At 35.9% G+C, this 27,232-nt stretch overlaps 7 protein-coding genes and 2 pseudogenes across 9 annotated transcripts; 5 read left to right on the forward strand and 4 right to left on the reverse strand.

Annotated features, from left to right (window-relative positions):
* Nucleotides 1-645: 645 nt before the first annotated feature.
* On the forward strand, nucleotides 646-2,106 carry LOC106348344 (transcription factor TCP7-like). The gene has a single exon (XM_013788065.3). The coding sequence runs from the start codon at nucleotides 819-821 to the stop codon at nucleotides 1,578-1,580; it is 762 nt and encodes a 253-aa protein (XP_013643519.2). The 5' UTR covers nucleotides 646-818; the 3' UTR covers nucleotides 1,581-2,106.
* Nucleotides 2,107-4,276: 2,170 nt separating this feature from the next.
* On the forward strand, nucleotides 4,277-5,550 carry LOC106348343 (probable prefoldin subunit 5). Its single transcript, XM_013788064.3, has 3 exons — nucleotides 4,277-4,631; nucleotides 4,711-4,788; nucleotides 5,293-5,550. The coding sequence occupies exons 1-3, from the start codon at nucleotides 4,344-4,346 to the stop codon at nucleotides 5,380-5,382; spliced, it is 456 nt and encodes a 151-aa protein (XP_013643518.2). The 5' UTR covers nucleotides 4,277-4,343; the 3' UTR covers nucleotides 5,383-5,550.
* Nucleotides 5,528-8,259, reverse strand: LOC106348342 (dihydroorotate dehydrogenase (quinone), mitochondrial-like). The gene is made up of 10 exons (XM_022687636.2): nucleotides 7,966-8,259; nucleotides 7,717-7,799; nucleotides 7,313-7,636; nucleotides 6,972-7,227; nucleotides 6,706-6,894; nucleotides 6,587-6,616; nucleotides 6,309-6,446; nucleotides 6,162-6,199; nucleotides 5,982-6,081; nucleotides 5,528-5,795 (listed from the first exon to the last, which is right to left on the reverse strand). The coding sequence occupies exons 1-10, from the start codon at nucleotides 8,110-8,112 to the stop codon at nucleotides 5,721-5,723; spliced, it is 1,380 nt and encodes a 459-aa protein (XP_022543357.2). The 5' UTR covers nucleotides 8,113-8,259; the 3' UTR covers nucleotides 5,528-5,720.
* Nucleotides 8,260-8,300: 41 nt separating this feature from the next.
* Nucleotides 8,301-10,130, forward strand: LOC106348338 (superoxide dismutase [Fe] 3, chloroplastic-like). Of its 3 annotated transcripts, NM_001315781.1 has the most exon segments (8): nucleotides 8,440-8,526; nucleotides 8,628-8,717; nucleotides 8,806-8,997; nucleotides 9,065-9,236; nucleotides 9,331-9,404; nucleotides 9,492-9,518; nucleotides 9,610-9,633; nucleotides 9,734-10,100. In NM_001315781.1, coding segments are annotated over 8 exon segments (792 nt in total). In that variant the 3' UTR covers nucleotides 9,860-10,100.
* A 191-nt stretch (nucleotides 10,131-10,321) lies between these two features.
* LOC125575504 lies at nucleotides 10,322-11,560 on the forward strand (annotated as a pseudogene).
* Nucleotides 11,561-11,798: 238 nt separating this feature from the next.
* LOC106348336 (F-box/LRR-repeat protein 2) lies at nucleotides 11,799-13,890 on the forward strand. The gene is made up of 2 exons (XM_013788058.3): nucleotides 11,799-12,329; nucleotides 12,657-13,890. The coding sequence occupies exons 1-2, from the start codon at nucleotides 12,002-12,004 to the stop codon at nucleotides 13,544-13,546; spliced, it is 1,218 nt and encodes a 405-aa protein (XP_013643512.2). The 5' UTR covers nucleotides 11,799-12,001; the 3' UTR covers nucleotides 13,547-13,890.
* Nucleotides 13,891-13,925: 35 nt separating this feature from the next.
* LOC106348337 (putative GEM-like protein 8) lies at nucleotides 13,926-15,107 on the reverse strand. The gene has a single exon (XM_022687637.2). The coding sequence runs from the start codon at nucleotides 14,657-14,659 to the stop codon at nucleotides 14,021-14,023; it is 639 nt and encodes a 212-aa protein (XP_022543358.2). The 5' UTR covers nucleotides 14,660-15,107; the 3' UTR covers nucleotides 13,926-14,020.
* A 3,353-nt stretch (nucleotides 15,108-18,460) lies between these two features.
* On the reverse strand, nucleotides 18,461-20,444 carry LOC106348341 (annotated as a pseudogene).
* Nucleotides 20,445-24,718: 4,274 nt separating this feature from the next.
* Nucleotides 24,719-25,839, reverse strand: LOC106348340 (GEM-like protein 7). The gene has a single exon (XM_013788060.3). The coding sequence runs from the start codon at nucleotides 25,547-25,549 to the stop codon at nucleotides 24,908-24,910; it is 642 nt and encodes a 213-aa protein (XP_013643514.2). The 5' UTR covers nucleotides 25,550-25,839; the 3' UTR covers nucleotides 24,719-24,907.
* Between the last annotated feature and the right edge of the window lie 1,393 nt (nucleotides 25,840-27,232).

A 27,232-nucleotide genomic window follows, 5' to 3' on the forward strand; every position in this document is an offset into this window, starting at 1 on the left:
TGTGGAACTGAACTGGTAAGAGTTTTACTGAATGGAGAATACATTTTTATCCAGTGGCTAAATGTTACTGTGGCAACATGGCTGGCTCTGTGCTAAAAGTTTTTTTTTTTGGAGCTAAAGGTTATAAAGCACCTGCTTTTTTTTTCCCCAACAATTACAAAGCACCTGTTTTAAACGTTAGAAATTGTAAGAAGTTCTTATATAGAAATTATAGAATATCAAATTTTTTGATGTAATGATTTATGGTCTACCAATTTTTTTTGTGTGTTTTAAGCATCCAAATATGATGTTCAAAAAAAGCATCCAAATACATACGGGGCCTGTGTGATAGATAGTATCCAGATTCAAACCCGACCTACCTACTACTAGTTACAGACTTGCAGTTGCGAAGTAAATAGTAAAAGGTGAGTGATTTACTGTTGTAGCGTCGGTGACGTGGCTGGGAAAATAGCATAGGAGAAACGCGCCTCTTAAATGCACGTAACAGCCTGCAGAAAGGACCGGGTCCTACTGGGTTGACCCACCACCTGGCTTAAATTCCATAGCCGGAGCGTGGCCGTCACCGGAGGTAAGGAGAGTGAAGGTCACCGCGTCGTGACAAAAAAGTCCCCTCTAAAAAAGAAAAGAAAGAAAAAACAGAGAGAGGGAGGTGAGCTGTGAAGAGGACCCACCACCCATGTGCTCTCCTTCCTGTCTCCACCAGCTCCTGCCTCTCAATCATTAGCTTCTCCTCCCTCCCTCTGAATATGTGTTTCAGATAAAGAGAACTGATTAAAACAAAAGAAACCACCACCATTTTCTCTCTTCCAAAACGAACCATGTCTAATAACAACAACGACGACGGAGTTATGATCTCTAACGGTTCTTTAATCGAACACCAGCGACAACAACAACAACAGCAGAATCTGAAACAATCTTCAGACGGAGGTCTCGTCGTGAAGAAACCTCCGGCGAAAGATAGACACAGCAAAGTCGACGGAAGAGGGAGGAGGATCCGCATGCCGATCATCTGCGCGGCTCGCGTGTTCCAGCTCACGAGAGAGCTCGGCCACAAATCCGACGGCCAAACAATCGAGTGGCTCCTCCGCCAAGCCGAGCCGTCGATCATCGCCGCGACGGGAACCGGCACAACTCCCGCGAGTTTCTCCACCGCGTCGGTATCGGTCCGAGGAAGCTCCACCACTATTTCCACTTCCACGAACTGCACTCTCTCCTCCTCGTTGGATCATAAACCGTTCATACTCGGAAAACGCCTGAGAGAGGATTCCGGAGGCGGTAAAGACGAGATGGGATCTTTTGCTACGCCGGCTGGGTTCTGGGCGGTTCCGGCGAGGCCGGATTTCGGACAAGTCTGGAGCTTTGCCTCTCATCAAGAGATGTTCTTGCAACAACAGCAGCAGCAGCAGCAGCAGCCGGCAGCTGCTGCACTGTTCGTACACCAGCAGCAGCAGCAACAAGCTGCAATGGGTGAAGCTTCGGCGGCTAGAGTCGGGAACTATCTTCCGGGTCATCTTAATTTGCTTGCTTCTTTATCTGGTGGAGCTCCCGGGTCGGGTCGGAGAGAGGATGACCAGCGTTGATTATGAAGTTAAAGCTCTTTTTTTTTAGTTTGGTATATAAATATTAATCTCTATTTGTCATCGATCAATCTCTCCTGCATTGTTTTACTCGAGTGGCTTATCTCTCTCTCTCTATATGTGTGTGTCTTAGTTTTTTGAGATTGGTTGAATGATTCAAAGAGTGATTTAGTGTGTTAAGTTTAAGTTTAAGACTAGGGTTTAGGGTTTAAGAACCTGTGTGTCAGAGAGGTTTTTGTTTTTTTTTTTTTTTTTTTGTGGAAGATCGATATCTCATCGGAACCGAGATTTTACTTTTAAGTACCTCGTGTAGGGTAATGAAGAAACCGCGGAGGTTTTTTTTTTGGCCCCCTTCTTGTCTGGTTTTTCCGGCGAAACAGAGCCGTCGTCTAAAATTCCAGATACTATATTATGTTATATTGTTTTTTTTTGTTGCTAATTGTGTAATGTGTTACAACAACTGTGGCGAGCAAATTGCGCAAGCTGTTAACCACATTATCATTTTAATAAATGTTCCATTCTTGGTGTTTGTTTGTTTGTTTGGTTCCCTTTCTCTGCATTTATTTTACAGACAAAAGCTTTTATGTGAGTGTGATTGTCTCGCTGAAATCGAACTGGAAAAATGGATGAACATAGTTATCATCACTTCTATTTCTCTCTGGATATATGGATTGTGGGTTTCAGAAGGTTATCTTCTTGGGGTTTCGCGTTTCGATTTGAATTCAAGAACAGAAGATTAAGTAAGTATAGAAAAGACAAAGCAGATGTGTCGTCTGTCTTGAAATCTCTTCAACTTTTATTGCCCACTTGTTTCGTAAGAATTTATGTCACGTTAGTCAGATTGACTCGTATTTTTACTGCTGAAAATTTAAAACCAAAAGGTGACAGGGTATCTGTAGAACAGGTTTTCAATATTTTTGTTCAAGAGGCATAAGCTCTAGCAAAACTGAACGTATAAGAGTTACAGGCTCCGTTTGGTAATCATAGCAGAAAAAACAGTTAAGCTGCGGAACAATTAATTAAATCGTAAAAAATTTTAAAATTTACAAAATGGTGGAGTACATGTTAAACTATTTTATATGGTATTTAATTTGTTATAACAATAAAAATATCAATAATTAAGCTAGTTATTACAAAATGTGAAAATAACTAAAATTTATTTAAAAATATTTTAATTCTTATTATAAATATCTAGTTTATCTTTCAATACGTTTTAATAATATATTGACATTTAATAATGTGCAAATTATATTATAACTTTATTTACGATATAACTATTTATCATTAAAAAATATTGCTATGTATTTTAAATTTTAAGATAGCATTATCATATAATTTATTAATATGAAAACGTTGATTTTGTAAATTTTTTCTGGCATAATCTAGTAAAATTCACTTTTCTATTTAATGGAATATTTTTTGAAAATTTTGTTAGTAAAAATGCAAGTTTGCATTTTTGTGTTTTTTTAATTTCATAATTTTTTATTGATTGATAAAATATTTGCAGAATCGCCTATTCCGCCATTCCACACAGTTACCGATCAAAGCCATGATAATGTCTCTTGTCTCAGAGTAGCAGCTACTCAAATATGTGGCGCATCCACAATCAAAATTTCTAACTGATTATTTTAATGCTTTTTATTTTGTTTTGGCCACAGAGTAAATTCACTATTGTAATTCAAATCTTGGTGAAGGACAGGTGCGAAAAAGAAAGTTAGTTACTAAAAGTATAGTTTAATTCCCCGTGATGATACATTCAAAGCTTGAAGTAGTAAAAAATTTCATGCAACGCATATGACGTTAGAATTGAAAAGTATGCTATATTTACAGTTAATGACTTAATGCGTAGATAATGTTAATTGTAGTTTCACATTTTCGATCATAGCTATATTTATTGAATGTTGTTCATTTATCACAATTCTATTTTGATGAATACTATCAAAGTTGATTGGATGGGTTTCTGCTGACCAAAAAAAGATTAGATAGATTTTCTTAGATAATTTAGGTGGCACTAACCAATCAACGAAATAAACAATTTGCCATAAAATAAGAATTCCATTAATGGAAAGATCTTAACATAAAAGTTGGTGTTTTTATTTCTTAATTAGTACTAGAGTAATTAACACTCAGCTATCTAATAGAATGCAAATAATTATAGGTGGGGATATAAAGTAATCAACTCGTATCAAAACATACCGTACCTTTTATTGTCGAATCATCTAAAATGACCCCAACTCCAATAATGTACATGGTCCCATTCTTGTCTACCAAAAATAATTTCTATAGGTTGGCAAATGATAATATTAATAAAATTATTTTGTCTATATGGCACTTTGGACCGACACATGTAAGTAAATAGCTTCAATCTACCAGCTCTATGCCGTATTAAATGTACTGTCAAATAGTTTCTCTTTAAATCTTACCAAAAAACAGAAGGAATTGATTACTAAAAATCATTATAGAAACACTCAGACTTTTAAATTCTACGAATATAATTCAATCAACCCTAAAATAAATATCGACACTTATCCTTCGAGGTAAAATAAAAATAGTAAAGGAGGGGCAGTGTGTAAGGTTGAGAATGTTTTTTAAAATAACGTCAGGAAAACTTTCTCGCGCGGTTAAATGGACTTATATGGGCCTTAGTATGGGGATTAATGGGCCGGCTTTCGTCTCTAACGCTAACTCAACTTAATGGGCCAGACTTCGTCACTCGCAGGGGAGAAGTGCTTTCGCCGCGCAGAGTTCACAGCTGAGAGAGAGAGAATGGCGTCATCATCGGCGAGAGGAGAGCTGGAGAAGATGGGGATCGATCAGCTGAAAGCGTTGAAGGAGCAAGCGGATCTGGAAGTGAATCTCCTCCAGGACAGTCTGAACAACATCCGCACAGCCAACGCTCGCCTCGAATCCGCCGCGGGAGCTCTAAACGATCTCTCTCTTCGACCTCAAGGCAAGAAGATGCTCGTACCACTCACCGCGTCTCTCTACGTGCCTGGGACACTTGACGAAGCTGATAAGGTTCTAGTTGATATCGGCACTGGTTACTTCATCGAGGTACAATACATATATAGATAAAGAAGTGTGATTAGCAGTCGTTTGTTTCCGCCTGTGAAGAAGTTGAATATGTGTGTAGAAAACAATGGAGGATGGAAAAGACTATTGTCAGAGGAAGATCAACTTGTTGAAATCCAACTATGAACAACTCTTTGAGGTATGCTTTTAGGTAGATCCTGATAAGCATATAGATTATGCCTTACAAGTTTCCTCATACAACAAAGTTCTTATTAACGTTTACCAATACTGTGTAATTAGTAAGTGGATCGAATGGAATTGGATTTTACAACTACTATTTTTCTTTGATCTCAACATTATAGGATCTTTTTGTGACTGATCCAGTGTAAATGTAAAAAAGGTTGCTAAAAGAGCCTTTGGTTGGTTCTTCTTTCATACACATTAACAAACACTCCTTAGAGCCATAGATGCAGCATTCATTTTTAGTAGTGTATCCATCTTTTCACTCCACATTTGATTTGATGTTCCAGTACTTGTTATTATTTCTGACTCTTGTTTCTTTGTCCTTCAATGAGCATATTTAGTAACGTTAATCTTGCATAATTGCCAAGTTGTTCCAATACCCTTTTGTTTCAAGACCTATGTCTACAGCTTACCCGATAATTTTGTTGATGTTTTAAGAATGTTTGTTGTTTAATGCAAGGTGTTGGCCAAGAAGAAGAGCGTGGCAGATGAAGCCGGGATGGTCTTGCAGGGTAAAGTTCGACAGTTGCAAGCTGCAACCACGTCGTGAAAATTCATTCATTCTCTCGTGGCTTTTACTTTTTTTGACGTTTTGTGACTCTGCACATTTGTTTTGTCTGAACAGTTTGGTAACGAATCTTATGATCTCAAATCGGGATATGTTTTGTGTTCTATAAGAACTTTGTGCTGTAATATCAAAGAGAACAATTGTTGCTTAGTTATTTCCCATAAAGCAAGAGCAAAGAAACAGAAGCCATCAATGTTATTGTTTAGGCAGAAAGAAACAACTGAATCAATGAAATTTAAATACAACTCTTTTGTTTTTGTTGTTGTAAGAAAAGGACTCTCTATCCTCTCTGTAGTTTGTTCTTGTTCGTGTTTGATCGATCATCTGTGATCTGCACCAATTGCTTCTTGAATCGACTTGAAGCCATCCCTTTCTAAGCAACTCACTAGTTCTTCCTATAGCACCAAGATGTGATGAATATTACAACAACGATTTTCTCAGTTCCACCAAAAAGATTCATGTATGTTTTATCTTAAAAGAGTTTAACGTTGTGAATGTAGCTTTTAGACAGATTCTCATACCTATTAAGCTTCCATGATCCCAGAAAAGTCCAGTACTTAATGAGAAAGTAAAGGAGATACCTTTATTTGTGGGATGAGAGCAGGTCCACCATACGCAAACCCAGTGTACAGCTGAACAAGAGTAGCTCCGGCTCTTATCTTCTTGTAAGCATCCTCACCACTGAAGAAAAATCATCTGAATCATTTTTTTTTCGTGTGTTTTGTTTTCCTCATAGTCTATAAACAGGTTAAGACGTTTACCTGCTAACACCACCGCAGCCTATAAGTGGAATCTTTCCCTAATGTAAGATGTCAATGAAAATAACCAATAACCCGAATCAGAAATGTTTTAGTTCCTTGGTAACAATAGTTACTCTCATCTCTTTTTAGATTAAGAAAAAAACTTACTCGTGTTAGAGTGTACATCTCTCTTAACATGTTGGTGGAGAGAGGAAAGAGCGGTTTCCCGCTCAAACCCCCTGTTTCTGTTGCCACGGGGTTGTTGCTTACAGGATCTGGCCTCGAGACTGTTGTATTTGATATGATCTATGAGACAATAACAAATACAGTATCATCATCATCATCATCATAAGAATTTTTGTAAACATTTGGTCGCTTTTTCAACTCAACGTTCATTGACATTTTTAGAGAAACATAGGTTAGTTTCGTGTATCAAGATAACTTACCAGCCCATCTAAGTGGAGAGCAAGAGCAACCTACACAAGCCAATACCAATACAATGTTGTAAGAGCCATTTACTTGGTGGAAATTTTTAAGTTTTTTTTTTTTCTAAATTACAACTCACCGCTGCAATATCTTCAAGCTCTCCTCTGGATAGATCAGGAGCAATCTTCACAAGAAGAGGAGGAGGACCATCATCACCCCACTGCATCTCATCCCTGGCAGCTTGTACCTTCTTTACAAGGTCCTTCAACTGTTTCCTTCCCTGAAGCATTCTCAGCCCTGCTGTGTTTGGTGATGAAACATTGATAACCTGTAGAGAGAAAAATAAAAAATGAGCAAAATGATTCTATGGTAGATAAGATCAAATGAATGCTCTATATATATTACCAAGTAATCAGCATACTGGGATAAGTTATGAACTCCCTGGACATAGTCAGCAGCTGCATCTTCACTTGTCTTGTTCTTTCCAAGATTGACTCCAAGTATACCAGGTCCAGACTTGCCCCCTGGTTTTCCTTCATCGCTTGGAGATGACGAAGTGCCTGATGTTTCCGCCAACATTCTTTTACCATGTTGAGCACCCAACCGCTTTGCAACCACAACAATCCCTTCACTGTTAAACCCACACCTATTGATAATAGCTCTGAAAGAACAAGAAGCAAAGATTATTCAGTGTTTTAGTTGAAACTGTTGAGCATTATAAAGGTCAATGGATTTGAGATTCTCACCCATCTTCACGTAATCTGAAGATGCGTGGTTTAGGGTTGCCTTCTTGTGGAACTGGAGTTACAGAGCCAACCTCAACAAAGCCAAACCCAAGTCCTAGCAATCCCTCTGTAGCCTCAGCGTTTTTGTCGAATCCAGCGGCAAGACCTATTGGGTTTGAAAACTTCCTTCCCCAAACTTCAAGTCCCAAGATCTGTGGATCAGGCCTCTTCTCTCTAGGCACCCACCCGCGAGCAGCGGCCGTGACAGCCAGCTTGTGCGCAAACTCAGCATCCAGAAGAGCAAAGAGAGGGTTAACAACCTTTGTTGCTGAGAACAGCCACCCACTGTCCAACACACACAAGATGGATCAAAATTAACAAGGAGAATAAAAGACAAAGATATGTAATGTCACAGGCACTAGTACCAGAAGGTTGCTTCATCTGCAGTACTGACATAAGCTCCTCCAGCTATGGCCAGACCAATGGTAGCTCCTGTCAATATCCTTCCCTAAAAATTTCAAAGCTACATACTTTGAGAACTGAGAAACTGAATTGCACTTGTAAGAGCCAAAATGATCTATAACTAAATAAGCATTTGATGATACAAATTCTAGTAGACAGGCTAAAAAGATTGATTTTTTTTAACAAAGAGATTGATCAACAAAGGTGCTTACTTTTTTGGAAAAGTGAGGGACTTTAGGTGTAGAGGAAGCCGCGCCAGGAGCAGCCGAAGAAGAGTTTCGAATCGCTCCAAGAGGATTCCTTCTGAGCAAAAACTCTCTCGCCCATTTAGCCGACGATGTCGCAGCCCTTCCAGCCATTAGTTTGATCTAAAAGTCAACAGAATTAGAAGCAAAGGATTGCTTTTTCAGACAACCCAGATAGCTACAAGAAGAGGGTTTTAGGCTTTGAGCTCACGGCTTGATGGCAGAGGAGGCTACGCTATTGCGATGGTCGGTTTCAGAGAATTTGCTAAAACCCTTGCTGCTGCACACCTTCCTTCCGGTTCGCTTAACCGGTTCTTTTTTGTTAACCGGAGCGGAAACCTCCCTAGGTTTTTTTTTAATTTATAATATTAACCGGACCGAACAAACAGATTGATAAGGTCGGTCTCTGTCGGAGTGAAGAAGCAATTCTGTTTTCTAACAATGGCTTCTTGTGTTGTGACGACCAGCAGTTTCTGTACTGTTTCAGATTCTAGTATTCGTTTGAAATCCTCCAAGCTTGTCCATCTGGTTCGTCTCCTTTATTTGAAAATCCCCTTGTGGTTTTTGCTTCTGTTATCTTTTAATCACTAAAGCTTTTGAATTTTCGTGTGTTTTTGGTTTCTGTTAAGAGTAATCAGCAGAGAAGACGCTCTCTTGGGTCACGTGGTGGTTTAAAGGTTGAAGCTTACTATGGTCTCAAGACCCCTCCTTATCCTCTTGTAAGTCTTAAAATGAGACAAGACGCTTTTTATCTTTGTGTTGCTTATGCTTCTTGCAGTTACATGTTAGTATGTTACTTGATCTTAGGATGCTTTGGAACCGTATATGAGTCAAAGAACACTAGAAGTGCATTGGGGTAAACACCACCGAGGCTACGTGGACAATCTAAACAAACAGTTAGGGAAAGATGATAAACTCTATGGATACACCATGGAAGAGCTTATCAAGGCCACATACAACAACGGGAATCCTTTGCCTGAGTTCAACAACGCTGCTCAGGTGAACTTTACTTTCTAAGCTGGCTTCTTCTTCTATGTACACAGGCTAATGTTTGTTTGTTTTAAAGGTCTATAACCATGATTTCTTCTGGGAGTCGATGCAACCTGGTGGTGGAGACATGCCTCAAAAGGGTGTTCTTGAGCAGATTGAGAAAGATTTTGGGTCATTTACGAATTTCAGAGAGAAGTTCACTAATGCTGCTCTTACTCAGTTTGGTTCTGGCTGGGTTTGGCTTGTTTGTGAGATGACTTTACAAGCTTTTTCACTTGTTGTAGATTAACTGGAAACTAAAAGAATGACTCTGAAGATGGAAACTTGATTTTATTTTTTCAGTGAAGAGGGAAGAGAGAAGACTTGAAGTGGTGAAAACCTCAAACGCCATTAACCCACTAGTGTGGGACGATATTGTATGTGAGAGAGTCTCATTAATTTTTTCTTGTTATAAAGTGATGTTTCCTCTTGATCACATGTATTTTTGTTGTTGTTGTTTACAGCCAATCATCAGCTTGGATGTGTGGGAGGTATAATAATACTATCTCCTCTCTTCCATCAAGAAACATTTTGAAATGAATCTTCTAATATATATTTCGTTTTCATTTCGTTTATCTGCAGCACTCTTATTACATAGACTACAAGGTAACAAGCTAGCTTCAGTTTCAACAGTCTTTTGTTCTTAATGTTCATTCAAGAAAAGGCTGATGAGTGTTTTTTTTACCGGGGGGGGTGGTGGTGGTAGAACGAGAGGGGAAAGTACATAAACACGTTTCTGAACCATTTGGTGTCGTGGAACGCTGCAATGAGTAGGATGGCACGTGCTGAGGCGTTTGTGAATCTTGGTGAACCCAACATCCCAATTGCCTAAGCTCAAAAAAAGAAGAGTTACTCTTTCTCGAGAGTCCATATCCTTACAAAGCTTAGGCAGAGTCTAATTTTTGCAACAGAGGTTCCAAACAAGAAGCAAGTACTTTCTCATGTGACCGATCTTTTTAGCTCATGTAACTGAGAGTCTAATATGCCAGTGTTATTTCCTTAGACAACCAAGTTAAAATAGCTACACTTGTCACCATCTCTTATATGATATGTGCTGCACGTGACCGAGAGTAGTTTCTTCTCCTTCCTTGGTCTTCTTTTTATTCATCTCTCAGAATGTTATTTGGCACAATCCTCTTTTTTTTTTTCTTTTTTTTTAACAGAAAAGGTATAAAACTTTCTTCTTCTTCCTTACATTCGAACATCATCTCTCTCTGTCTTCTTCCTCAGCGTCGCATAGTTCCCTGTTTACACCAATTCGTTTCTCGCAGAAGCTCTCCATCTCCTTTACGTATTTCTCTGATTCTCGGCTCTGTTCATTTCCTCATATCTTATTTTTCTAGCAAGTAAGTTGATTATCTTTGCGATTGTTATGATCAACCAGTGGACACTGTAGTTGTTTTGAATGGTTGCTAAATGTGTTCAAACTGATACTAGGATAACTGTCATAGGTTAAGAGATTGATTTGGATCAAGATCATATTTTTCTTTGGGAAAGTTTCAACACTTGGATCAAGATCATATCCTTCCTGGTACCACAACTTGTTCCTCTTTCATATTCATGCTGTTACATAGATTAAGTGTTTTGGAAACTTCAGGTTTAGTTTAATTGAGTATTCTCTTTTCGGCTAATTCTTTCGCAGGTGGTTATGCAGTTCTTGGATCCATTACTGATAGTAGTACACTATGCATCTACCTCATTCACAGGTCTGCGGTTGAGTCTCGAAATGAATGAGAGATTATCATCACTCTTAATAAAAAGACTTTCTTTGATTAATGAAAAAAATGACACATATCTTCAGTGACACCACGGGGCTTCAGACAGTTATCTTCATTAACCTTCTTCCACACATCAGAATACATTCTAGCCATCGCCATTCACGGACGGTCAGTCAAACGTAACTCTAACCTCACTTGTGATCAGCAAGCACTACGCTTTAGCCATGCTCTTGGCCCTGCTGGAACACCTCACCGAGATTACCCGAACTGAAACAACACGTGTGGGTCAGCAGCTTTGGACTCGTAAGTAATGATGATCATCATCGGCGAAACCATCAGGAAAACAGCTATCATAACAGCGGGGAGATCGTTCACACACTTGATAAAAGACCAACCACGAGGAGCATCACAGGCTACGGTGTGTATAGACTGATGAGGCATCCGAGTTACTGCGGGTTTCTCTTCTGGTCGGTTGGGACACAGGTTATGTATGCTGTGTAATATCCTGTTTCAGCTGTTTTGTTCACGGTTGTGGTGTGGCGGTTTTTCCTATGAGAGGATAGCGTATGAGGAGTAGTTCTGGTATTCCCTTTCTTTAATCATATGTGAGTAGAAGACCCACACAGGCTTTTTTTAACACAAGCAAAGGAAGGAGTATCCACACCTAGAGAGATTCTGCTGTTAGTAATGAGTTAAATTGATTCACACAGATTGTATAACAGATTCAATAACGGTTACAAAAGTTGTGCTTTTTTTTATAAGACAAAAGATTATAACTTTAGACACAAATTTGGAACTTTTTTTAATATTCATAATTTATATCTGAAAGCCAAAAGGTGGAAGAAGACAAGCAGCAACTAAAGTAAAGGAAGAAAGACAGCAACACATGTCTTCTCTCAATCTCTCAATTCGTTGACTTTTGAGTGTATGTGTGTTAGAGAGCAAACAAAAACAAAGGAGACCGCCATTGTAAGTGCTCAATGATAAGACGCATCTCCTTTGTTACTAAAATTCCTGAATTGCCCCCATCCACCCGAACATGGAGAGATGAGGAGGATCTTTGCGTCATCTTCACATCATACCTAGTCTTTATTGCCTTTCCTTGTACCACACGATCCGTAAGGCTCATCTAATCTAACAACACCCCCCCCCCCCCTTTTAACAGAGGAAGAAGAAGACAGCAGCTGAGAGATTAGATTAGGCCTAATCCTAACTCGGATTCATTTTTGATCCTTCATCTCTCTCTCTGGTGGGTGATGGCCTCGGTCTGCGTTAACGATGCTTTAACCGACGACGAGCTGAGATGGATACTGTCGAGGCTAGACACGGACAAGGACAAGGAAGTGTTCGGTCTCGTCTGCAAGCGGTGGCTGTATCTGCAGAGCACCGACCGGAAGAAGCTGGCGGCGCGTGCTGGTCCGCACATGCTCGGACGCCTCGCCTCCAGGTTCACTCGGATCGTGGAGCTGGACTTGTCTCAGTCAGTCTCGAGGTCGTTTTATCCAGGTGTCACTGACTCTGATCTCGCTGTCATCGCCCAGGGATTCAAGTGCCTCAGAGTCTTGAATCTCCATACCTGTAAAGGTACTTACTTGATTTGGAAACAACAATAAAGTCTTCCTCTTTCTTATCTATTTGTGTTTCATGTCTGATTAAAAAGGAAGAATCTTTAAGACAGTATAGGTGTTAGATTTCTCTTTATCTGTTTGTTTGTTTGTTTAAGCTAAGTGATTCTAGGATTGTGAGTCTTCTCCTCATGATTAGTCTAAGACCCTCTTCAAAAGAGGGGAACTATGACCTTGTTTTAATTAACATCTCTATGATTGCTTGCCTCTTTGTATTGGTATGGATGTTTTTTTTTGACAAATGGATCTTGTCATGATTGGTTATGATTTTGACTACTGTGAACAGGTATTACAGATACTGGTTTAGCCTCAATTGGGCGATGTCTCTCTCTTCTGCAGTTTCTTGATGTATCATACTGCAGAAAGCTCTCGGACAAAGGACTCTCAGCCGTTGCGCAAGGCTGCCATGATCTGAGAGCATTGCATCTAGCTGGCTGTCGCTTCATCACCGACGAAACACTGAAATCACTCTCCGAGAGATGCCGTGACCTGGAAGCTCTGGGGCTCCAAGGCTGCACCAACATAACCGACTCAGGCCTCGCTGATCTTGTCAAGGGATGCAGAAAGATTAAAGCTTTGGATATCAACAAATGCAGCAACGTGGGAGACGCTGGAGTTTCCTCTGTGGCCAAAGCTTGTGCTTCTTCGCTCAAGACGCTCAAGTTGCTTGACTGTTACAAAGTTAGGGACGAGTCTGTATCCTCCCTGGCTCAGTTCTGCAAGAATCTGGAGACTTTGATAATCGGTGGATGCAGAGACATCTCTGATGAGTCAATCGTATTGCTGGCGGATTCTTGCAGAGACGGCCTCAAGAACCTGAGGATGGACTGGTGCTTGAATGTAACTGACTCTTCCCTTACCTGCGTCCTGAAGCAGTGCAAGAGCTTGGAGGCTCTTGATATCGGTTGCTGCGAAGAGGTCACAGACAATGCTTTCCGGGATTTGGGGAGCGAAGATGTTTTGGGGTTGAAGGTTTTGAAGGTGAGCAACTGTCCCAAGATCACAGTTGCAGGGATAGGCAAGCTTTTGGAGAAATGCAGCTCTCTGGAGTATTTGGATGTGAGGTCTCTTCCACATGTGACGGAAGTTAGATGCAGTGAAGCTGGCCTCGAGTTCCCTGCATGTTGTAAAGTTAACTTTTCTGGAAGTTTAACCGAGCCAGATGTTCTGCTTTGATGCTTGATTATTGCTGTTGGGAAGATTGTCTGTGGTGTGCCCTAAACCCTCTGTGATCTCTCTCTCTATTCTCTCTATTCTCTCTCTGTCACGTGTATGAGTGGACTCATGGCTTATGGTCCATTAGTGAGTCCTTCTCTGAAGCTTTTGTACATTATTGTGCATTGTATAATTGGTTGTGACGGCTCCTTTGATTATTATTCAGTAAGTGTGTGTGTGTGTGTATTTTTCGTTGGATCTGATATTTGAAGAAATCTGATTCTCTAATGTAATACAATGGAGCAAAGTGTGTGTGTTTGTCCTAAAGCTTTTGTTGTGATCAATGAAGCTTTCTTTGATTTGCATTTTGTTTGAAATGCTAGGAGGAGATCTACATGTATGTATGTTTATAGGATCAGCTAAAATATATATTCACCACTTGAAAACAATGTGTGTTTGTACAATATAATGTCTGTCTCTTTCTAAGGCTCTCTCCTAATTATTGTTTAGCGCCTGCTCGAGACAATTGAAAGCTTTCTGGTAGCTCAAGAACCCCATGAACCAGAAGTCGAAGCCGTCGACCGTGACTACTTCAAGGTACTTCTGAGATGGCTTCTTTGTGTTCATACTCTGGTTCACTCCCTTGATCTTGCACAGAGGGATTGACACTTTGTAGTGAACCCTGGTGAGATCTCCCTGAGGAGAAGCCACTTTGATAGATCTCTCGCTGCAGAAAGCAATCTTCTTTGATGAGATGAAGAGTAAGCCTGCGATAGGACCTGCGGTTGTTGATAGGTAACATTGGTAGCCCTTGAAGAGTTTCTCTTCGTCGTGGACTCTAAAGAGCCTCTTGTAGATCTTCTCTAAGCTTCCCATTTGAATTATCTTAGCTCCTAGAGATAGCTTTCTCTTGACTGTTTCAGTTAGCTTAGGTCCTAAATTGCTTTGATCTTTAGTTCCATTGGTGAAGCCATTGGTTCGGAGAATCGATTTTTTCTTGCTTTGTTCAGACTTCTTGGAAGGAGATGGGATTTGAAGCTTGTTTATGGAAGCTGGATCAGGCAAGGAACCTCCAGGAGCAGTCTTGACTGCTGGTAATGCAAGAATTTGCTGGTGGACTGTGCTCAATGTCATCTTGGAGGATTGAGTAGTGATCTTGAATCTTGAATCTTAATCTTGATCTTGAGAGATTGTGAGTGATGGTGATGATGAAACCTGTGTGGTAAGATGGTTATTTAAAGGGGAAGACAAAGAGACAAGTGGCAGTTAAAACACAAAAGCTCTGTTGTGACTTGAGGAGCTTTGTGGTAATGGGTGAGTCATGGATATGGGGTCATCAAGTAGCACAGATAAAGCTACTTTCTTTGGTGTTATAAAGCAATGAATGAGAAGAAGATCAAGCATATGCTCTGTTTTTGCTTCCTTTTTTTTTTTTGCAAGACATGCGTAAATCAAGGTTTTACAATATATTTTAGTTCAATAACTGATTAAATGTGTTAGTATTTTTGTTTGAGTTTGCTTTTCCAAATTTCAAAAACTATTCAGCAGTGCAAAACAGTTTGTAAAATATTTTCAACTAGGTGTTTTACCCGCACATGCGGGCATAATCATCTTACGAATATTTATTATTTTATGTCTTATTAATCCAAAAATCGGCATTATAAAACTCTAACTGGTGAACATGGTGAAAGAAAAAAATTATGGTGAATTCTTTGTTCCTCAAAATTTATACCAGTTATGTTGAAATTTTAGTCAAATTATTGAAAGGTAGATCCCACTTTTTATTCTAAATTTCCCATGGAAGAATGAATTTATAAGAAAAAATTTCTCTATGCAATTTTGATAAGGAATAAATTGAACAAAAATTCATATTTCTATATTTTTTCAATTCTTCAAATGAAATTTTATTTTTTATTTTGTTTATTTTTTTCATTTTTCTAGTGGTGATCAACTGAAGCTATAGTGTTTCACGGATTAAACTTAAACTGGTTTAAATTAAAAGCAAGAAACCTTGTTTTGAACTCAGTCACAAGTTAAGTTATTATTTATGATTTTAAAATAGTTAAATCAAACATCAAATTATTTATATATGTCAAAAAGCGTTCATCAAACTATGTAATTATTATTGTGTTAAAAGTTTTAAAACACTCATATATTAGAAATAGTTTAGAAAATATCTTTATATAAATATTTTTGTTTGACTAATATTTAATTATAAACTTTTTTATATCTTAGTTGTTTAACTTTATAATAAAAAAATTGTTTAACTTTATAATAAAAAAATATTATTTTCAGATAGCAACACAATATATATAAGAATTCTCTTAATTTTAAATATATTTTCACAATTTTATTATATTAGTTTATAATTAATTATTTAATATAACATATAAACTTAATATTATTAAAATAAAATGCGTGTTTTATTATATATAAAAATTAATAAATACTCAGTTAAAAACTAATAATAAGTCAATGACCTATATAAAAGCTTAAAACCTAATAAAATATGACAAATAAGAAAATAATTTTTTTAATATAACATACATATTTAAATATTATTAAATCAAAATTCGTTTTTAATTATATATAAAATTTATTACGGATATTTTTTTAAATTAATAAATTAGTGATTCAGCTAAAAATTATTAATAAATCAATGACTAAGCTAAAACCTAATAAAAACATGATAAATAAGCAAAATTGACTAAAATCATGGAAAACATGACAAATAAGCAAAATCAAAATAATTATATATCGAATTACATATTTTATAGTTATCTTATTTAAACTAATAAATTATAGACACTCAACTAAAAACTATTAATAAATTAATGATTCAGCTTAAACCTAATTAAAACATGACAAATAAGCAAAATTATCTATAATCATGGAAATCATGACAAATAAGCCAAATCACTTCATAAATAATAGTATAGATAGATAATTTCTCTTAAAATTTTGTAGATGTTAATTTTATTTACAAATTGATTGATCGTTTTATATATCAAAATCACATGTTAAAGTTATACGTAAATCTGGAAGTCTCTTAGTCTAGTGGTTTAATTAAGGGTTTATTAAAGCTTCTACACCATGAGGTCTGGAGTTCAAATATCATAAAACGCAAATTATGCAGATTATGGAGAAATTAGTTATAAGAGGTTTTCAGTATGGTACATGGCGTATCATCGAAAATAGAGTTCATAGGACAACTCAGAATGATGCAGTCAGACATGCATTATCATATGATGCTAGAATTGTCGGCTGTAAAATCGTCTAATGTAATATTTCTCATCGTTGTAATAGCATAATTAATCAGACGTTTAAAAAAAAGTTATACGTAAAAATAATATTAAAATTAGAGATCCAAAAAAAGTTAAAAAAGAACCCAAAAAAAAGTTAAAAAGAAAGAGCGATATAACCACACGGTGTTGACAAAAAAAAACCACACGGTATGACGTTAGTCTCCGACAAGCTTTTTTTTAATCACTACCTACAAGTTGGCCAAACATCAACCTTTTTTATTTTTTTTTTTTTTTTTTGAACAAACAACCTTTTTTATTTTATCACTACTTTTCTTACCCTAAGTTTTCATTTTTGAAAAGATATCTAAATATGTATAGAAGATACGATATGTTTCCTGATTAATCGGAACATGCATGAAAGAAGAAAATATCAAATCAAATAGTACGTAACGCTTTACGAAACTGTGGAGCAAACTGAGTCATGCAGAAGGGGACGTTGTGTGTTGGGGGAGGGGGGCTTTGGAAGCTTTCTGCGTTGGCATTGTGACCTTATGATGCCTTCATTTCTTTAATTTCATACTAAATAGAAATTTGTTACCATTTTTGGTTTCCGTAAATACTATATATTTAGACTAATTAATTAACTAACAAGTACGTATAACCTTTTGTTGAATGTTTTCTTGCACGTTCACTCCGACTTCTTTCTTTTTGAGGGGTCAAATAGAACTTTCTTGCCATGAAGCTATAGAAGCTTTGAGTTTCTTATGGAACAAACTTCGTTAACTATTGGAATCTTACTCAAATTATTTCTGAACCCTATTCAAAAATATTAACTGTATAATTTAAACAAACAATGATGTAGTTTTTAAAGTTAATAATTTCATATATATAATATATTGTTGGTATGTGATCTAAACTTATATTTATTGAGCATTGTAACTTAGGTGGTTAAATCTGTTATCTAGGTTAGTTAGGAGTCGGTTAGACCGGTTAGAGTTTGTTTAGCTGGTTTAACACTTACTTTCTTGTTAGGCTTGTAACCCTTTGGTTCATATAAAAAAGGGATTAGATAAAAGAGAGTAAGCTAGACTCATTGCGAAACAGAATCAGAGAAATAGAGAGAGACTACGGATATTCCTTGTTCATCACCATCTCCGATTTGCGAGTGGTGTCCTTTGTTCTAGTGGATTTGCTAGACTGAGTCTGGCTCCAGGGATTAGTTTTCCATATCAGAGAGATATCCTGAATTATCAATCTTGTGTTTCTCTATTGCTTTCTTGTCTTTATTAGATCGGTTTGATCTTGAGTGATTGTGAGGTTAGAGAGTATGATTTGATTCCATGTTAACCGAGGATCGATTCACCTCGAATTGATTCAGTGAGTTCTCAATATATATATATATATATATATGTTTACCATTTTTTATAAAAAAAAATTGCAAGTCCAAAACTTAGAAATATATCTAGAATCTTAAAATTTTACTTATACATTTATTTTTAAATTTAATTTTTAGAAGTTTAATTTGTTCGACCACTCCAATTATACATGTTAAAAACGTCCTTGTTATTAGGAATGGGAATGGCTATTAAATATTGATTTCACATTGGAGCTCAACGCATCATTGTGGATTAAGGAAAATAGATGATGCAAGTAAATATATTCAATCTCATGCTCTTGTCAACAATGAATATAAATAACAAAAGGAGAGTTATAAAAGAGTTTGTACAATATTGTCTGAATTTTCTAGGCTCTATCCTAATTAACATTCTTGGAATGAAAAATATGTTAAATTAGAAATGAAATATTTCCTCTTCAACCTTCGGCTTGTTATTGCTCGAGAGAAAGCGCTTGCTCAAGACAATTGAATGCTTTCTGGTAGCTCATGAAGCCCATGAACCAGAAGTCAAAATTATCGACCGTGACTACTTCAATGTATTTTTTAGATGGTTTCTTTGTGTTCAGACTCTGGTTCACTCCCTTGATTTTGCACAAAGGGATTGACACTTTGTAGTGAACCCTAGTGAGATCTCCCTGAGGTGAAGCCACTTTGATAGATCTCTCGCTCCAGAAAGCAATCTTCTTTGATGAGATGAGAGTAAACCTGCGATGGGACCTGCCGTTGTTGATAGGTAACATTGGTAGGCTTTGAAGAGTTTCTCTTCATCGTAGACACTAAAGAGCCTCTTGTAAATCTTCTCTAAGCCTCCCATTTGAATGATCTTAGCTCCTAGGGATAGCTTTCTCTTGACTGTTTCGGTCAGCTTTGGTCCTAACTTGCTCTGGTCGCTAGATCCGTCCGTGAAGCTATTGGTTCGCTGAATCGATTTTTTCTTGCTTTGTTCAGATTTCTTGGAAGGAGATGGGATTTGGACCTTGTTGATGGAAGCTGGGTCAGGTAAGTAACCAGCAGGAGCAGTCTTGACTGCAGGGAATGCAAGAACTTCTTGGTGGACTGTGCTCAATGTCATCTTGGAGGATTGAGTAGTGATCTTGAAAGATGGATAGATTGTGAGTGATGAAACCTGTGTGGTGAGATGGTTATTTAAAGGGAAAGACAAAGAGACAAGAGGCAGTTGAAACAAAGCTTTGAATCGTTGAGTCTTGAGACCTTTATGGTAAAGTATGAGTCATGTATGGGTCATCAAGACACACATAAAGCCACTTTCTTGGGGTTAAAGGCAATGAGAAGATCGAGCATATGCTCTATTTTTCTTTATTGTTTTACAGGAAAAAATAATCATATAGTTAAAAAGATTTTTTTTTGGGTGTAATATAGTATAGTTAAAAAGATACATAAACATATAAATAAATAAAGGGTTTCAAACTACCAAATCCATGTAAGGACACAACTGGTTAAGTAATATCAAGAACTGGTTAGGTGTTTAAATTTTTGTTTGCGATTTTCAAATATCAAAACAACTTCGGAGTGCAATTTTGTTGATCTTCTTCAAATGTCTAGAAACGTTTAATTTTCAATTTAAGAATTCATTCAAATTGATGATGAAAATCACAATTTAAACTTATAAAGTTTTGATATTAGAGATGCCATACAAGATTTTTGTAAAGGTTTTTAAAAAGAAAGATGATAACTCGGATTGACGTTAGTCTCCAATAAGCTTTTTACCTACAAGTTGGCAAAATAGCAAGCTTTTTTTTTTACTTTTCTTTTCTCCTTTTCTAGTCTGATTTTATTTTTTTTCACATATATGTATATGGGATAAGATATGTTTCCTAGTTAACTGGAGCATAAAACAAGATAAAGTAAAATCAGATATTACGTAACACTTTTTAATAGGTTAGAGCAAATGGAGCCATGCAGAAGGGGGACGTCGTGGCTTTGGAGCTTTTTGCGTTGGCATTGCTACTTTCTGATGCCTTTATCACTTTATTTTATGCTATGATAAGAAAGATCGGTTATAATTTATATATTTCATATAAAGAAGCATGAAAATAGTAAAATAAAACATACAAAATGTTTCATCAATTCGTCACCCATGTGATATTCACATGGTGTATGTACCATATATAGTTAATGAATATATGTGTTTCAAAAAAAAGTTAATGAATATATATTTAATTTATTATTAGAAATATGCATGACGAAACTTAGCGGACATTGTATTTAGCTATAGATGATTATAAATACATGAATTTCGGAAAGTATAAAAGGTGAATGATTAGTTAGTTGTTAAGACATATATGATTCGGTAGTTGTTGTTAACACTTTTAATTCAAAGAAGGAATATATGTCACAACGACATCTAAGATGCGAACGTATATTTTTATTTGAAGTGGGTAGTGTCGATTCTGCCTAACCGTGGATAATATTTGATGTCTTATCATAAGAGTAAACTTAATATATTTTTTTCTCATTGTTGAGTCGTTGTATACAATATTTGGACATCAAATGATCGACAGTGATATTCTTCGATATTGTATAATTGATTAAAATAGTCAATATTTATGCATTACCTTATCCATCCCATGCATTGATCTTGTATCATGTATATTTTCAACTATATATTTTCAAACCATTCAGTTTCGAGCTTTATAGTCTTCATCATTTTCGGGGTCCATGTCCGTAGTCGGATAAGATATTTTGACTATATAATATACGAGCAATCGAATATGTATGTCGACAGGTAAACTTGGTGAGGACTGGGGAAATAGTTGATTGGTCAAAGAAAAGATACAAATAGATAAAGGTGAAGAGAAAAAGAAGATCATAACAGAACATGACGGGTCACGTTCAAATATGCAATTGTTAATATTTTCCGACGTGTGTGTGATGTAATTTGACATTATTAACAAAAGTTTATAAATTAAAAAATCAAAAGTAAGAAATGTGACGTGAGAGACAATTTGCCTTAACATGAAAGAAATATTTGGTCATTGGAGGATGGTTTCAGGCATTTTTTTCGGCACGTAAATGTGCCATGCACTCCCGCTTGCGCATTGTCATCTCCACGTAGATATCCTTAATTACAATTTTTTTTTGAGAAATTCTCTATGTTATATTTTTTTAATTTATTTTCACAAAATAGTCATTAAACAAAAAAATGACCATAAATATTTTTATTAGAGTGTAAATATACATTTATACCCTAAGAATAATTAATTTAGAAAAGTTAAGAGGTAAATTTTCTTTAAAAAAAATAAATATGAATTATTTTGGTCATTTTAAAGGGCTATTTTGGTGATAAAAACTTAAAAAGACTATTTAAAAGAATTACTTTATTTTTTGATAAAAAATATACATTAACAGAAACCAAAAAATTATATATTTATAAGTCTATAACTATATACGTTGAAAAAAGAAGTCTATAACTATATACACTATATTCCCTTTGTCGTATCATAATTTCATAATCATAACTAAACACTTAACAGAGGTATGTTTCTGTAGTCTTTATAGTGCAATTCTTAACATGCGAAACAATATAAAAAATGAATGAGTATTGATAAATAAAAATAAATTTAGCAAAAAAAAATGATCATAAATATTGTTTAAATCCAATAATATTTGATATTCATTGCTCTAGATCATTACAGTTGACTCGTCTGGTAAACAGAGTGAACTCATCGTACTTAGCTTTTATCTAATAGTTTATGTTTTACCATATTATATACTCAAAATGAAATAACTCAAATGGTGCCATTGAAAAAACGAGTTCATGCGTCTCATTTTTCCAATAAACCTGACCAATTAGTGGGACAAAAAAGAGAAAATTAACATCGGCATGATGATAATTAAAAGCGTGTCTAGAAACAGAGACAATGCGTGTGAGAGAGGAAAGTGTCATTTCTGGTGGAACATTGGAAGTAATAGAAGATACGATATGTTTCCTGATTAATCGGAACATGCAGGGAACAAGAAAGTATCAAATCAAATATTACGTAACGCTGTATGAAATTTTGTCATGCAGAAGGGACGTCGTGTGGCTTTGGAAGCTTTCTCTGTTGGCATTGTGACTTTCTGATATCACTCAAATTATCATAAAGAGTGTTACTCTCATCAAAAGAGGTCGAATTATAGTACTTAGAGATCGAATCCACAAAAAACTAGGAAACCGATTAGATCTAATAGTTATATGATTAAGCTAGGCTAATAGGTTTTAAAGCAGTAAAATAAATATAGCAAACTAGAAAGCAGTAAACAAGATGAACAAGATAATTGTTCAGCTTGGCAAGGGTTGTTTGATGGAAGGATGGTTGTTAGATCTAGGGTTTCTATTCAGGTGTTGGAGATTATAATATCTATAGATGCCTAATTGTTGCATGCATGATATGTTAGAGCTCAACCGCTTAACTCAGTGATCAGCTGTCGCATGTTTCACTGGTTAACAAGCTAGATCTCGTGTCTCAACGGTTAGTATGTTAACACGAAAGAGTGTCGATCGATGGTCCTATTGGGACATCGACCGATACACCTTTGCCTACGTCGACCGATAGTCAGTTGAAGACATCGATCGGCGGGTTCTAGCCAGGCCTATGCGCGAGTATGAAATGCCCTATTAAGATACTAAATTGGCGGTTAGCCCTCTCTAGCAGTCCTAATATGATATATAGATGTCATGATGGGATAACAAGGGTGCTTGAGTATGCAATCCTATGATCAAGTTCTATTTAATTACTCTAAAACAAGCAATGAATACAAATCTATCATGAATATCACAACAAGGCAGATCTATAGTTTGGGGCTAATCCCACAAACATATATGAACCCTAAACCTAACAGGAGGATCTACTCAGAAATGAAAACAGAAATCATAGATGAATAGATATAAACTGAAATGAAACAGATCAATAAAACCAATGGAGTTCCAGGAGGACTCTGATAGGAGTTCCTCCCTTCTCTCCTAAGAGAAACAATAGAAAATGAAAGTGTGTAGAAAGCGTGTAGTCGTCAACAATGGCTTAGAAATAACATAAATAGGATTTCTGGTCGTCCAAGGGCATTCTGGTAATTTGTGGCTTATGGGCTTCACGCAGTCATAAAATATACAAGGCACATAATCTGGGATCTCCATTGATCGACGCGGCTTCCTCTTCTCGGCAGCTTCCTCTCGCGAGGCAGACTGACCACTCTTCAGTAAAATAGGCATAACTTCCGCTACAGGATGCTGATTGACCTGAGACCGGTGGAATTCGAAAGCTAACTCAAAGCTCTATCGTGTGTAAAAATATGGGCTCAATCTAACAGTCAGAAGGTCTTCATCCATAGCTAAACATCTGACGCGTCTGTGCAACTCTGCACCTCCAAAGGCTCCAAAAGACTCCAAAATCACCATATTTCTCCTAAACGTCCCTGAACCTGTAAATACTCTAAATAGACTCCAAAACATAATAATTGTATCTTAAAACACTTTAAAACACTTATAGACCATGATTAAAAATGGGTAAAATATATGGTCTATCACTTTCTGATGCCTTTATTTCTGTTATTTCATACTAAATTAATAAAAAATTAATTACTATCCTCCGTAAACATTCAGACTAATTAATTAACTAAGAAGTACTCCCTCCGATTTGATTTAATTGTCGTTGTATAAAAAGAATAAAACTTTCTTGCCATGAGCTTCAGAAGCTTGAGATCAGTTTTGAGTTTCTTCTGTAACAATCTTGTTGGTTGACTTTAGGAATCTTATATAGGCCTCAAGAACTTATGGCCATATTTACTCAGTTATTAACAGTGTTTTCTCAAACTAATTCAGAGCTTTGTTTTAAAAAGTATTATTGGGGGGGGGGGGGGGGGGGGGGGGGTGTGGAGTAAATAAAACTTTCTTGCCATGAAGCTTCAGAAGCTTGAGATCAATTTTGAGTTTCTTCTGTAACAATCTTGTTGGTTGACTTTAAGAAGGTCTCAAGAATTTATGGCGATATTTACTCAGTTATTAACAGTGTTTTCTCAAACTAATTTAGAGCTTTGTTTTAAAAAAGTATTATTGGAAGAGAGTGGGGGGGAGGGTGGAGGAGGTAAATAAAATTTTATTGCCATGAAGCTTCAGAAGCTTGAGATCAGTTTTGAGTTTCTGCTGTAACAATCTTGTTGGTTTACTTTAGGAATCTTATATAGGCCTCAAGAACTTATGGCAATATATACTCAGTTATTAACAGTGTTTTCTCAAACTAATTCATAACATTGTTTTAAAAAGTATTAATAGTATATTTTAAAAAATTAATAATGTAGTTTTAAAACTTAATAATTTATCTATATATGTTTGACATTTTTATAAATATTAAAATCCCGAATCTATAAATTCTAAAATCCTATTTATATATTTATTAAAAAAGTTATTTTTCTTTTTAGATTCGGCCTTGTTCACATGCTAAAAACGTTATTGGTTATTAGAAATGGGAATGGCTATCAAACAGTATTAATTTCACACTGAAACTCAACGCATATCTTGTGGTGAATGCGATGGGATTGTGAATTAAGAAAAACAGATGATGTCTGTAAATATATTCAGTTTCATGCTCTTGTCAACAATGGATAACAATAACATTAAAGTTTTAATTTAAAAAAAAAAGAGTTTGTACAATATTGTCTGAATTTTCTAGGCTTGCTCCTAACATTCTTGGATTGAAAAATAGGTTAAATTAGAAATGAAATATTTCCTCTTCAACCTTCGGCTTGTTATTGCTCGAGAGAAAGTGCTTGCTCGAGACAGTTGAATGCTTTCTGATAGTTCATGAAGCCCATGAACCAGAAGTCAAAGTCATCGACCGTGACTACTTCAATGTACTTGTGAGATGGTTTCTTTGTGTTCATACTCTGGTTCACTCCCTTGATTTTGCACAAGGGGATTGACACTTTGTAGTGAACCCTAGTGAGATCTCCCTGAGGTGAAGCCACTTTGATAGATCTCTCACTGCAGAAAGCAATCTTCTTTGATGAGATGAAAAGTAAGCCTGCGATGGGACCTGCGGTTGTTGACAGGTAACATTGGTAGGCTTTGAAGAGTTTCTCTTCATCGTAGACTCTAAAGCGCCTCTTGTAAATCTTCTCTAAGCCTCCCATTTGAATGATCTTAGCTCCTAAGGATAGCTTTCTCTTGACTGTTTCGGTCAGCTTTGGCGCTAACTTGTTCTGATCTCTAGCTCCGCTCGTGAAGCTATTGGTTCGGAGAATCGATTTTTTCTTGCTTTGTTCAGATTTCTTGGAAGGAGGTGGGATTTGGAGGTTGTTGATGGAAGCTGGATCAGGCAAGTAACCTGCCGGAGAAGTCTTGACTGCTGGGAATGCAAGAACTTGTTGGTGGACTCTGCTCATTTTCATGATCTTGGAAGACTGCGTAATGATCTTGAATCTTGATCTTGAGAGAGAGAGAGATTGAGGGTGATGGTGATGATGAAACTGTGTGGTGGGATGGTTATTTAAAGGGAAAGACAAAGAGACAAGGGGCAGTTAAAACAAAGCTATGAATCGTTGAGACTCTAGACCTTTGTTGTAAAGGATGAGTCATGTATGGGTCATCAAGACACACATAAAGTCACTTTCTTGGAGTTAAAGGCAAAAAGAAGATCAAGCATATGCTCTAATTTTCTTTATTATTTTTGAGAAAAATAATAATCATTGTGTTAAAGGAGACATAAATAAAAAAAAAAGCTTTGAAATAACAAACGGAAAATACCCTAGGATAGCACTAAAAAAATTTATATCACAAATATAGATTCTAAAGATCAAAATGTTTCATTAAAGAGGTAAATATACACTTATACCCCTAAGATTAACTAATCTAAACCTTAGGGTTTAGAGTTGACGGGTGGAGATTTGAGATTGTGATTTACAATTTTATAAAATAAAAAATAAATATTAAAATTTTGAAAATAAAAATTAAATAGTTTCAAAAAGTATTTTCGAATTACAAAAAGAAAATTTGAAAAAAAAATAAAAATAAAATCGAAAAAAAAATTATAAAAAAGAAAAAATTTATAAAAAAGTTCAAATTTGAAAACATATAATCTAAAACTATAAAAAAATTATTTATTATTTATTTATTATTTATTATTATTATTTTAATATACCTAGGATATTAGAGTTATTTTACTTATTAAATAAAACATTTTGGTCATTTTCTTCCTAGTGGTCTATTTTTGTGATCAAAACTTGAAAATGATCTATTTAGGAGAATTACCCAATAACAAACCCATGTAAGGATTCAACTGGTAAATTAAATCTCAAGAACTGGTGGAGTGGTATAGGTTTCTGTTTCTGATTCCAAATAAAGATAACTTAGGAGTGCAATTTTATGGTTTATGGATCATCTTAAAACGTATCCTACCCCTTTTCTATTTATGATTTCATTCAAATGGATGATCCTTAAATATTAAATCACAATTCAAACTTTTATATTAGAGATGCCCACAAAAATTTGTTTAAAATAATTTTAAAAGAAAAGAAAGATCGATGATAACTCGGATTGACGTTAGTCCAATAAGCTTTTTTACCTACAAGTTGGCAAAATAGCAAGCTTTTTTACTTTTCTTTTCTCCTTTTCTAGTCTGATTTTATTTTTTCACATACCTATATATGTAATTATGTATAATAAGATATGTTTCCTAGTTAATTGGAATATGAAACAAGATAAATAAAATCAGGTATGACGTAACACTTTTTAAATAGGCAAGAGCAAATGGAGCCATGCAGAAGAGGGACGTCGTGGCTTCGGAGCTTTCTGCGTTGGCATTGCTACTTTCTGATGCCTTTATTACTTTAATTTCATGCTATGATAAGAAAGATCGGTTATAATTGATTTATTGAGTATTTAGTATATAAAAAGGCAACAAAGAAGCAGAAATATAGTTAAATAGCAACACAAAAGGAGATCCATTTGAATTGGATCCACTATATAAAATACATGTTTCATCAATTCATCACCCATGTGATATTCACATGGTGTATGTACCATAAATAGTTAATGAATATATAATTTAATCATCTATTATTATAAGTATGCGT

This window comes from Brassica napus, chromosome A6 (assembly GCF_020379485.1).
Source record: "Brassica napus cultivar Da-Ae chromosome A6, Da-Ae, whole genome shotgun sequence".
In the NCBI taxonomy this organism is placed as follows: domain Eukaryota; kingdom Viridiplantae; phylum Streptophyta; class Magnoliopsida; order Brassicales; family Brassicaceae; genus Brassica; species Brassica napus.

Coding starts and splice junctions, on each gene's coding strand:
- LOC106348344 (XM_013788065.3), top strand. CDS start 819: ATGTCTAATAACAACAACGACGACGGAGTTATGATCTCTAACGGTTCT.
- LOC106348343 (XM_013788064.3), top strand. CDS start 4,344: ATGGCGTCATCATCGGCGAGAGGAGAGCTGGAGAAGATGGGGATCGAT. Junction 4,632..4,710: donor GCACTGGTTACTTCATCGAG/GTACAATACATA, acceptor ATATGTGTGTAG/AAAACAATGGAGGATGGAAA. Junction 4,789..5,292: donor ACTATGAACAACTCTTTGAG/GTATGCTTTTAG, acceptor GTTTAATGCAAG/GTGTTGGCCAAGAAGAAGAG.
- LOC106348342 (XM_022687636.2), bottom strand. CDS start 8,112: ATGGCTGGAAGGGCTGCGACATCGTCGGCTAAATGGGCGAGAGAGTTT. Junction 7,800..7,965: donor TCCCTCACTTTTCCAAAAAA/GTAAGCACCTTT, acceptor TGAAATTTTTAG/GGAAGGATATTGACAGGAGC. Junction 7,228..7,312: donor TTCAGATTACGTGAAGATGG/GTGAGAATCTCA, acceptor TTGTTCTTTCAG/AGCTATTATCAATAGGTGTG.
- LOC106348338 (XM_048781195.1), top strand. CDS start 8,440: ATGGCTTCTTGTGTTGTGACGACCAGCAGTTTCTGTACTGTTTCAGAT. Junction 8,527..8,627: donor CCTCCAAGCTTGTCCATCTG/GTTCGTCTCCTT, acceptor GTTTCTGTTAAG/AGTAATCAGCAGAGAAGACG. Junction 9,634..9,733: donor CTTATTACATAGACTACAAG/GTAACAAGCTAG, acceptor TGGTGGTGGTAG/AACGAGAGGGGAAAGTACAT.
- LOC106348336 (XM_013788058.3), top strand. CDS start 12,002: ATGGCCTCGGTCTGCGTTAACGATGCTTTAACCGACGACGAGCTGAGA. Junction 12,330..12,656: donor GAATCTCCATACCTGTAAAG/GTACTTACTTGA, acceptor TACTGTGAACAG/GTATTACAGATACTGGTTTA.
- LOC106348337 (XM_022687637.2), bottom strand. CDS start 14,659: ATGACATTGAGCACAGTCCACCAGCAAATTCTTGCATTACCAGCAGTC.
- LOC106348340 (XM_013788060.3), bottom strand. CDS start 25,549: ATGAAAATGAGCAGAGTCCACCAACAAGTTCTTGCATTCCCAGCAGTC.